Source organism: Protopterus annectens, chromosome 11.part0 (assembly GCF_019279795.1).
Source record: "Protopterus annectens isolate FY-2018-M chromosome 11.part0, PAN1.0, whole genome shotgun sequence".
NCBI classification, from domain to species: Eukaryota; Metazoa; Chordata; order Ceratodontiformes; family Protopteridae; genus Protopterus; species Protopterus annectens.
Window position 1 is genome coordinate 82,416,437 of NC_056745.1, and position 12,455 is coordinate 82,428,891.

General features: G+C 38.8%; 1 protein-coding gene across 1 annotated transcript in view; it reads right to left on the reverse strand.

Moving 5' to 3' along the window:
* Positions 1–11,259: 11,259 nt before the first annotated feature.
* The window catches only part of LOC122815180 (guanylyl cyclase inhibitory protein-like), a 397,270-nt gene continuing 396,074 nt past the window's right edge, over positions 11,260–12,455 (reverse strand). The window contains exon 5 of the mRNA XM_044087463.1: positions 11,260–12,213. Coding sequence (XP_043943398.1) covers positions 12,104–12,213 — 110 coding nt within the window. The 3' untranslated portion in view covers positions 11,260–12,103. The remainder of the gene's footprint in view (positions 12,214–12,455) is intronic.

The following is a 12,455-nucleotide window of genomic DNA, read 5'->3' on the forward strand; positions in this document are numbered from 1 at the left end:
AGGTCAAAAGAAGTAGACCCCTCTTAACACATCACAGGCATATCCTCAATGCACTTTACTGCTATTAGTTACTAAGAAAATGGAGTGACTTGGTGTCGCTTGTCCCTCTCTAACATTGATGACAAGCAAGTGGGGTATTTCATTTAGATGCTTTAATACATAGAAACACATCAGGATGGATAGCAGCATCATGAAATATAAACAAACTGATTAACAGACAGACCTTGCATACATACTTGCTTACATCTCAAAAGCTTACTACAAAATGGCAATCAGACTTTCATGTGCTCGGTATTTATACACCTGTGCAAGCCCTTGGATAGCTTCTTAAAGGTACATACACACACATTCATCTACTTCCTGACTCATAAAAAGATTGCCCTTAGTAAAAACAATATCAGAGTTAGGCATGCATTTTTATAGACACTAGAAACAAACATAATGTTCACGTCCAAGTTGCCATGTATCTGTTACATGGTCTGGAGATATGACTGGATCTCATAACATAACAATCTGAACTGAATTTAGGAACAGGGATAGTCTTCAGTGAAGAACTCATATCTGGAACTTCTGGATTTGTCACAGGAATGGAAATATTCTCTGGAATTTCCTCTGGAATTGGAACACCGGACTACTGACTCTGAGATAAAGAGTCTATCTCACAGGCTATGTGCTGTGATATACGCTCAGACACCGGTCTCAAATGTTTCCGATTCTGCCTAAACTCTGCTCCTTGTGATTCCACAATATACGATCTCGTCTCTGGGCAAATATTCTTCACAACACCAATCCGATCATAACCTTTGGACATTTGCATCCTTAACACTTCTCCTTCTTGTAATTGATTGAGAGGTTTGCTGTTCTTATCATAGTAGGACTAATAGTTTAAATACTTTTCTTCAACAGATTGTTTTTTACTGACCTGTTGTTCTTGATACATGAAACCAACAATTGAATACTTATTGGTAATGTGGTTCTGGTTTGTCTCGACAGAAGTCTCCGAGCAGGTGAACCAGAATGTTTATCACAAGGAATATTTCTGAGATTCAAGAAATTCAGGAAAACATCACTATTGTCTCATTTTGACTTCTCAAGTAACTGTTTTGCACTTTGAACTGCATGTTCTGCTAAACCATTTGACTGTGGGTACTCAGGGCTACTTGTGACATGAGTAAAGTCCCATTCTTTAGCAAATCTTTTGAACTGTTGGCTTGTAAACTGCATGCCATTGTCAGAAATAACTTGGTGGGGACTACCATGGACTGCAAAATGATGCTTTATTTTAGTAATGACAGTACTAGATGCTGGATTGGGAAGTAGGTCAATCTCGAACCAACTGGAGCAAGAGAATACTAACACAAAATAATGTGGACCATTCCACTCGAAAATGTTAGTGGCTACTGTCGACCAAGGTGGTTCAGGAATCTGATTTAGTTGAAGTGGTTCTGTCTGTTGATGTGGCTTAGTACTATCACACACAGAAGAAGATAAAAGTGCTCTCTCAATGTCTTGTGGCATAGAAGGTCAAAATACTAGATCTGTCACCCTTCTTTTGGTGGGTGACCATGATGCAAGATAGTAATGTACTCTTGTTGCAAGGACTTTGGAACAATTACTTTCAGACCTTTCATAATGATACCTTTGTCAGACAAAACTCTCATCTCTGTATGGAAAAAAGGTTGCACTTCTTGAGGTAAACTAGATTGCTTTGATGGCCATCCTTGAATGATAAAGTGGTTGAGCCTTTGTAAAACTGGATCTGTGGCTGTGCGATCTCTCAGCTCATCTAGAAGTATGGAAGAAAAAAATTCTCACTAACATGACTTCATAATCAAGTTTCTCATTCTCATGCTGTTTTGTGGTGTTTCTGGGTGATCTGGACAATGTATCAGCAAGATAAATAAGTTTACCTTTCTTGTAGACAAGAATGAAATTATACTTTTGCGATCTCAACATCATGTGTTGCAGTCTGGCTGGAGCTGAACGCATTGGCTTTCTCAAGATAGTAACTAAAGGTTGGTAGTCTGCTTTGATCTGGATAGGTCTACCATAAACATAATCATGGAAATTTGTACATACAAACACAATTGCCAAAAGCTCTTTCTCGATTTGAGCATACTGCATTTCAGTTTAGGTAAGAATTCTCGATGCAAAGGCAACAGTGTGACCCTCTTGTAGAATGACTGCACCAAGGCCAAATTTCAAAGCAACACATGAAAGAGTACCTGGTTTGTGAACATCATAGTATCTGAGAGTTGGTGGACTAGCAATTCTCTGTTTTAGGACATCAAATGCTCTTTGGTGTTGCTCTAACCAAGACCAGGATACATCATTACATGGCAGCTCTCTAAGCAGTGCTGATAGTTAGCTCAAGTCTGGAATGAACTTGCCTAGGTAGTTACCCATGTCAAGAAAAAATGCAGGGCTTGAACATTGTCTGGAGCTGTCATCTCGAGAATGGATGTTTGTTTGGAAGAGTCTGGTCATAGGGCTGAACTAGTAAAGAAATGACCAACATAAGTGACCTCTTGTAGTCTGAATTTGCATTTCTGTGGCCTGAGCTTAAGATTCACTTGATATGCCCTTTCCAGAAGTGTTCTGAGGTTTCTGTCATTCTCAGCTTTACCATTACCTCCTATTAGTGTATCATCTGCTTTAATAGCACAAGGATACCCAGAAAAAAGTTGCTCCATTGCACGTTGAAAGACTTCACTTGCAAAATTTATCGCAAATGGCATTCTCAAAAATCTGTACCTGCCAAATGGAGCACTGAACATAGTGAGCAATGATGATTTCTTGTCAAGCTGAATTTACCAAAATGAACTCTTTGCATCTAAGACAGAAAAAACTGTGGCATTTGGCATCAGAGCTATGACTTCTTCGACTGTGCACAATGGATGATGAGGTCTTTTTAGCCCTTTTTTCAAATCTCGTGGGTCAATACATATTATGATGGCATCTGAGCTATTCTTATGAGCTACCATCATGGAAGATACCCATTCACTTGGTTCTGCAACTGGACAAATCACACCTTGTTGCACCATTTTATCTAACTCAGCTTTGACTCTGTCCTGCATAGCTATTGGAACTTTTTGAGCTGGCCTGATAACTGGACTGACATCTGGATCTAACTTCATGGAGTACACAACTGGAAGCTTCCCTAGTTTTCTTTGAATAGCATAGGTAGAAAAAAATCAACTGGGTGAAATTAGAGTAGTGGTCTTTTCAGCTAACATGGCAGACTTCCTTATTAAATGAAAGCAGTCCCATTTTCAAACTGTCTCTGAGCCCTAATACTGACTGGATGTGCCTCTTGACCACATAAAATAACAAGTCATATCTTCTTCCAGCAGAGTAACATGAAAGCACTACTGAACCTTCAGTGTGAATTTCTTCACCACCATAAGCAACAAGCTTCGCACACTTTGCCAAATCAAGCCTTTTATCATGACACACTCTAGCAAATGTTTCTGTGACATAACATTGCACTTGGAACCTGTGTCAACTTTGTGCTCTATGAGTTTGCTATTTATACGAACAGCACAAAATACCACATTCTTTTCCCTTAAATCTACTGCATTGACTGTTTCATAACACACTGACACACTATCTACATAAAGAGTAGGGTTGCAGCTCTCTGATTGACTCATTTCTTAAAATGTTAAATTTTTATATAAGAATGTGGGACTTTTGGTTTACAAAATCTTTTGAAATTATTCCACTTATTGCATTTGTGGCACTACTGACCAAAAACGAAACATTTCTCCCTTTTAGATTCATGATTCCACCATAACTATAATAGTTAGCAATAACACTAGGTTGGGGCCCATGCTGTGAGCTGGCTGACTCACTCTTATGCTTCACCGAGACTGTGCAAATTCTGGAATTTGCTGGAAACCTCTGGGGTTAACCAGTGAGTGCTATAGGGGCTACAGCTGCTGCCATGTGCTTGGGCCTACTTGTTTTAATAATGTGCTGTATACTATCAACATGGGCTCTGTCACTGTGCCTTTTACAGCTGTTCTAATTTGTAAGCATATCTGTGTGCTTTTCTGTGAGCTCATATATCTGACAAATCTCAGGGCCTTAGCCTAAGTTAAATCACTGCCACAAAGCAAAATCTTTCTCCCAGCAACGTCTTTAATACCACAAACAAGTCTGTCTTTTATCAACTCATCCCTTAAATCACCACATCTGCACATTTTAGCCTTATTTCTCAAGTCAGTTATATATGCTGCAAAAGTTTCACCAGGCTTTTAATCCCTTGTATAAAATAAGTCCCTTTCCATTGTAACATTTGACTGGCGGTTACACATTTCTCTGAATTTATGGTTTAAGTAATCAGGGTCCTCCCTTGACTCAGCCTGTACAACAATATAACAGTTTTCCTCCTTTCCTGCATAGACAGCAGGTGCATACACAAATGAACACTCCCTTTTAATGGCTTCTAACCCAGCTAAATTAAGCAGAATAAATGGCTTTTTACAGTCATCTTTATCAGAAAATTTAGCCTGCATGAAAATGTCATACTATTGCTCAAATACTCTCCAGTTCTCTGCAATATTATTGTCAAACACAAGTGCACTGGGTTTTCAAAATCCATCTGCCATGCCCACAAAGTATGTGTTCATGCATACACTGAAAATATGGCCCCTGTAATTATGTATGAACAAACTGTTCTGTGAGCTTGTAAAAATATTCAAATGCCCAATAAACTCTGAAATACTTCACTTTGCGAAATATGCTTTGTAATGGCTGTATGCTCCGTAATGGCTGTATTTTGTGAAATAGCTTTACTGTAATACTGCACAAACATAAGAACACTTTATATACGTCTGATAACTGAGATATCTTTAATATGAAAAATACCTGCTTAACGAACTATGCGATCATTTCCTCTTATTTTATTCATTTTGTGCAATTCAGACTTTATTTCAAACATTTTCCGTAGTAATTCGAATATTTTTATCAATATAAGACATATCGGTTTATTCGAGTATCATTTAGAGCATTCTGTATGCCTTGTTTCATATTTTGTGAATAAGAAAGATTTTTGAGCAAATTTCAATACCTGAAATTCGTTTCTGACCTGTTTTTCGAATTATGCGTGCAGTAGGGATGATCTACTCCTTTATATTCCGCCAATGCCAGCCAGGTGCCTCTCGGGCTTAAGTGGAAGAAACTGAAACTTTCTGACAACAAATCTTCCTGGCCATTCTTCTTCTAACCTCATGTCACTTTAGACATGTCGCTTCTGACTCCATGTCGCTCGTCCTTCTCTAACATAGATGACAAGCAGATGGGGTAGTTTATTCAGATGCTTTAATACATAGAACACATCAGGATGGATAGCAACATCATAAAATATAAACAAACTGGTTAACAGACGCTGCATACATACATACTTGCTTACATCTCAACAGCTTACTACAAAATGGCAGTCTGAATTGCACATGCTCAGTATATACACACTTGTTCAAACCCTTGGATAGCTTCTTAAAGGTACATACACGCACATTGATCTACACTTGGGAAAGGCAAAAAGAAACCCTGTAAGATTAATACTCCTTAAGGAACACCTAGCAAAACACTGGCTCTGCTCCTGCCATACTCCTGGTTAAGCTACCTACTACTCCCTTACATTACCCTAAACTAGTTCATTCTCACAGCTACAACTATTAACTGCTGAAGGCTATCTTGATTCTGCACTCAGTTTCAGTTAACAATGGATACACATATACTGCTTTGTCTTTAACTGTTATGTACACTGCATTTCTCTATCTTGCAATTACTGTATCACACTGTTCTCACTATTAACTCATGCGGCCAGTTTTTATAACTGTGCCATTTTTTTGTTAAATTTGTTAATTTATTTGTTAATTATTTGCTAATTATTGTTATATAACTAATGTATTTACTGACTTGCTTTGTACATTGTTGATTAATGCATGTTCAATTTGCTGTTTAATACTGTCTATTTGTATGTATGGAGCTTTTCTCCCCGGGCCGCCGCTGAAAATAGGCCTCATGCCCAGTTGGACATTACCCCATAAACAAACAAAATAAATAAATAAACTAATTAATTAATACACTACAGCAACAGCTGGAAAACTTCTTTCTTACACTTATTTCACTGAACTACACTTATGAAACAGTTATAATTGTGTTATACAGTTGATCTACTACATTTTGCACTGTTATAAAGCTTTTTTATTGTTTCACTGCATTTATGTACTGTTTTATACTGTTTTAACTGTATTTTTCATTGCTAGATACTGTTTCATTACTCTAATGGCAGTTTACTGAATTACTTGACTGTAAACTGCTTTTTCATACTGAGAGTTGTATTTTCTGTTTGTGAGTGCTCTATCCAAGCTTTTCTGTGCATTTTAGATTTTTTGAGGTTTCTGTGTTCTACAGCTAGAAACTGTAATATTGTGCATTACTATAATTGTCTGTTTACAGTTAAAAGCATTCTGTAGAGTCTGCTTGCTCCTTGATCTGTTTAAAACTTCCATTTAGTGGCTACAGCTAGGAACTGTAATAGTGTGCATTACTATAATTGCATTTTTATTTAATTACTAAATTGTAAACTGCTTTTTTATACTAAGACTTGTATTTTCTCTTTGTGAGTGTTCTTTCTATGCTTTTAAAGTGAAGTTCCTGTGTTCTGCTCAGGTGGCATAATCTTGATAGAGGCCTGTTGTCTAGGCCTGGTAGTTTTGTCTGAGTTTCCTGTGTTTCTGGCAGCCAATTTCTGCTGATAGTCTGTCTTCATTATTATTGAGTAACAAGGCCTACTGACCTTCTATAGTACGAGTGATTGGGTAATAGCAGGGGCTGAGTAGTAATTTGATCTTCTAACTCTTCCATCCTTACTGGTATATACACTTTGTGTCTTGAAAAGGTTGTGCTTGAATTTATCAGGCTGTGGATTGTATTCCATTACTGAAACTAAGCGGAAATTCCTTAAGGTTCCAAGAGCAGAATAAGTTATTTCTTACACTTATTTCACTGAACTGCACTTCTGAAATGTTTATAATTGTGCTATACAGTTGATCTACTACATTTTGCACAGTTATAAAGCTTTTTTATTGTTTCACTGCATTTATGTACTGTTTTATACTGTTTTAACTGTTTTTTTCATTGCTAGATACTGTTTCATTACTCTAATTGCATGTTTACTGAATTACTTAATTGTAAACTGCTTTTTCATACTGAGAGTTGTATTTTCTGTTTGTGAGTGCTTTATCTGAGCTTTTCTGTACATTTTTGATTTTTTGAGGTTTCTGTGTTCTACAGCTAGGAACTGTAATAGTGTGCACGCAGTGGTGCAGCGGTAGCATTGTCGCCTCACAGCAAGAGGTTCTCCCGTTCGATTCTCGGCTGGAGCGCCTTCTGTGTGGAGTCTGTATGTCCTCCCCACGGTCGAGTGACATTCGAAAGACATGTGTAAATGGGCGTGCCTTCATTGAAGGTTGGGCATCAAGCTGGCACCTCGGCACCGTAAAAATCTACTGCCAATCATTAGCGGACCGAAGTTCCAGTGTGGTGATCCCTAACCGGGAAAAGCCGAAAGAAGAAGAAAAACTATAATTGTCTGTTTACAGTTAAAAGCATTCTCTAGAGTCTGCTTGTTCCTTGACCTGTTTAAAACTTTCATTTAGTGGCTAAAGCTAGGAACTGTAATAGTGTGTATTACTATAATTGCATTTTTATTTAATTACTAAATTGTAAACTGCTTTTTCATACTGAAACTTGTATTTTCTCTTTGTGAGTGTTCTTTCTATGCTTTTAAAGTGAGATTTCTGTGTTCTGCTCAGGTGGCATAATCTTGATAGAGGCCTGTTGTCTAGGTCTGGTTGTTTTGTTTTGAGTTTCCTCTGTTTCTGGCAGCCATTTTCTGCTGATAGTCTGTCTTCATTATTATTGAGTAACAAGGCCTCCTGACCTTCTGTAGTATGAGTGATTGGGTAATAGCAGGGGCTGAGTCGGTCTGCATAAGGCATCTCTTTGAGGCCAGTAATCCTCTTTGTGAGGTATTTTTGTGGCCTTTCCAGTTGTTGTAGATGTCTTGTGAGGTACATACCAAAAGGGGCGTTGTACTCTATAATGGGTCTAATGATGAGTAGAGGGAAATAATGACCTCTTTTGTCCTGGATGAGAAACCCTTTGTGATGAGGAGTGTCATGTAGAAGGATTTCCTGACTACTGTGGTGATGTGATTATCAAAGGAGAGACTACTGTCCACCTGTGTCCCAAGGTCTTTTATCACACTTTCGGTGTTAAGTAGACTACTACCTATGTGGTAGCTCATGGGTACAGAGTTTTTACCAAAGGGGATGACAATGCACTTTCTGGCACTGAGCTTGAGGCCGTGGCTTTGACACCAGGCATCTGTCTCAGTGAGGCCTTTTTGCAGGATGTCCACATCGTTAGGTGTTTCAATTATGGCTCCTAGTTTGCAGTCATCTGCAAACTTTGTTAGCCAAAGACCTTCTGTGTTAGCCTGTACTTCAGAAAAGTAGATACCAAACAGGAGAGGACCCAGGACTGAACCCTGTGGTACTCCACTTATCACTAGTCTGAAGTCGGATTTGGGGTCTGCTACTTTCACAGTGTGGGTTCTGTCAGTGAGCCAGTTGGCAACCCATCTTGTGACATAGGGATTTATACCTAGTTTAGTCAGTTTATCTATAATTCCAGAGTCAGGGATGGTGTCAAAAGCCTTGGCGAGATCTAGAGAGGCTGTGTGAACCACCTTACCCTCATCTATGGCTTTGGTGACTGCTTCAAAGAAGTCTATCAGGTTTAGGAGACATGATCTGCCTTTTACAAACCCGAACTGGGTGGGGTCCAGAGTTTGCATTACCAATGTCTTTGTTTATAAGTTGCATGATGATAAGTTCCATGGCCTTGCAGACCAGGCTTGTTATTCTAATGGGGTGGTAGTTCCCAGGGTCTGTGGTGGCTCCCCCTTTGTGGAGTGGGATAACCATTGCTGTGTGCCATTCAGTGGGCACAAAGCTTGAGGTGAGGCTATGATTGAACATGTTGCTTAGGTGAGGTGCCAGTTCATTCTGTAGTTCATTTAGAATGCAGCCTGGGATGTTGTCAGGTCCCATAGATGCTGTGTTCTTAGCTTTGGCGAGTGTGTTTTTTACCTGTGCAGCTGTGATTACAGGAACTTTGCATTCTTCTGGTATAGAGATGGGCACTTTAGGGGGTGAGAGGGGGGTAAAGTTAGCTCTGAACCTATCTGCCAGGATGTTGGCAATATCAGTTGGTTCTGTATATTTAGTGCCATTGTGCTGTAACTCAGAGCAGATCTGAGTGTTGCCATTGAGATTCTTGACATAGCTATAGAATACTTTGTGGTTGTCTTTAGAATCAGTGGCGATTTTGTTTTTGTAACTAGCTTTGGAGGATTTTATGAGGGATCTCAGCTTCTTACTGAGGCTGACCATGGAGTTCCTCCAATCATGGGATTTTACTATTTTTTTCCAACAGTTTCTTTCTTCTGTTGTACAGTTTGTTTATGGCAGGGGACCACCAGATTGGCTTCCTTTTTTTGGAGTATAGCATCTTGGTTCTGTTAGGGATAGCACGATCCATGCACTCATGTAAGTGCTTATAAAGTGCATTTGTGTAGGATTTAGCAGTCATAGCTCTACTGTCTGTCTGCATGGGTGTCGTGAAGTTTGCCAGTTCTGTCTTAAGAAGAGTGAAGTTGGCTTTGGAGAAATTTTTTACGGTGGTTTCCCTAATGGGGGGTAATGATGGGATGTGGATATCTAGGGTGATTAGTTTGTGGTCATATCTGACCAACGACGAATTGACCTCTGGTGTGGAATACAGATCGCCCATGTTGGTAATGACCAGGTCTAGGATATTGCTGCCCCTGGTGGGGGTGTGGATAAGTTGATCCAAGGCATTGGAATTTATGAATTCCAGAAAATGTTGAGCAGAAGATTTGGTACAGGAGTAGTTTTCCCTGTTAATGGTGGGGTAGTTGAAATCACCCATAATTAGGGGGTTATTGTACCCCAATATTTTCCAGTCTATCAAGAAATGAGGAGTGGGAATCCTGGGGCATGGTGGGGGATCTGTAGCAAGTTACAATTTGGATTGCGGTCTTACCCAGAGTTAGTTGCACTTGGATAATCTTGGATGCATTATGCTGAGCAACTAGTCTGGAGGTGTGGATATCCTTAATGAATATGGACACACCTCTGCCTTTAGTGTTTCGGTCCAGGTTAGGTGGCCGAAAGATGTGGTATGAATCATAGCCTGGTAATGCAGGGGTGCTCTCTGGAGCCTTGAACCAGGTCTCTGTCACTGCACAGATGTCAATGTTCTCCATTTTAAGGAGTGCCTCGAGTGAAAGCATTTTTGGGGTTTAGACTTCTAGCATTGAGTAGCATTACCCTCAGATTTTGCTTGCTTGTACCTGTTATGGTGCTGAATTTGTCATTTATTTGAACCTTGCCTAAAAAAAAGGCACTATAGGGGTGGAAAGAGCCTTAGCCAGTATCCAGAATCCCAATGGCGACAGGTGCAGGCCATCTCTGGCAAAACATCGTGGTCTGTTAATCATGTCATCCCAGGCAGACAGATACTGGATCCCCTTAGAATGACACCAGAAGCTTAGCCAATTGTTGAAGTCAATCATGTTGTCCTTGTACTGTGGTATCATTCTGGGTGATGGCAGGATGCTTTCTTGTACATTCTGTGAATATCATGTAAGTATCAAATAATGGGTATGCTTATAATACCCTCACACGTTTTGATAGGGGGGTTTGTTATGTACAGTCACTATTGCTCTAACAATACTATATAGTATATTCACTGCAGAATGTTGTAGTCATGTAGTATATACTTCTAAGTAGTTCCATAGCATCATATTGGATAATATACCACACTGTTGACATATCTTCTCCCTGATTGATGCCATGTCTAACCACTGGCCTCTACTTTTACAGAGGGGCAGTAACCAGAGTCTTCATTGAGTCCCAAGCCCATGTTTTAATGCTATGCCACAAACTTAGGAAATAAAATTATTAGACAATCAGTGTTCAATCAGAATGGGGCAGTTAAAATGAAAATGTTGATGTTACAGCTGAATTCTTCTAGTGGCATTTTACACACAAAAAAAGAAAAGTTTGCCTTTTGCAATGTATTTTTGATATCATTTTTTAACAACTTTATAACAGAAACTCAAAAGAAAAAATCAACTGAAAATCGGGGTGCTAATTTGATCTGCTTACGTATATTTTATTGATTAAGTATACAGAACTCAAAACATGATCCTTGCTTTAACCACATGAAAAACTGAATAGTAAGGGATCTTGCCACATTTATATATTGTTAACATTAAGCCATTTATAGAGTGCATCAGACTTTTACAAAGAAAAAGAAGTTACAGTAACATGAACAGGAATCCCCAAACTAATAAAGTCAAAGATGGTCATGTTGTGGCATACCTGATGTCACTATACATGCTGCATGCATTCATACCTCTCAACTTCTGAGTGCAATAAACCTGGACAGAGCCAAAACTAATGGTGGGGCAAAGACCCAAAAATAGAGACATATTTTAAATATTGCTCTTATAAGCTTACAAACTTGCTAGAATAACAGGTTTTGCATTAGTATAAATTTTTTGAAGGATAAGAAGTTTAAAACTCCAACATCTGTTATTATTTAGTGATTTAATCCTCTGTGATTTGTCAGAAAACCACAAATTTTATGAGGACGAGACAAGAAATCTAAAGCAGAAGCTGGACATTCTGCAAAGCTCTAGCCAGTTGAGAGGCATGCATACATTTATTTAGAGTAATGTGTTAAGATTACAGACATAGCCAATCAGGTAACTTAATACTGTTGATATCATGTTTAAGCATCTAGTAGGACATTAAAAGTATCTTGCTGAATCTTAGCAGGAACAGTGCACAAAACAGAAGCGCATTTCAAATTAGTGTACTTGTGATGTATGCATAGTATCTGGTAATACCATATGGAGGCAGTATTCTGTTCCAAGAATCATCAAATGAGAATTGCTTATTGAAAATAATGAAAGATTATCTGAAGGGCAGGCAAATTTCTAACTTTTGTCTGTGTGGACTTTGACTGTACTGGGATCACATTCCAGCATTTTGCGAATCCATTCATCATCTAGAGCCCCTTCAATGAACTCCTGAAGGCTGATAACAGCTGAAATATAAATATGGGATTGATCATCTTTCAATGAACTGGCAATGGATATAAAACAAAAGTATAACTTCAGAGTACAAAAGTAAGCTGATAGTATGGCAGTGCAGTGATACAGTTGTAAGATTTCAAAACTTTAATGGTATAATTTAAAAAAAGCCTTCTCTCTGAATGCATATACTGAGCAGTCTAACACAGTAATTATGGAGTACTTGTGTTCTGGGAAGTATTCTGGAACTTTTGCT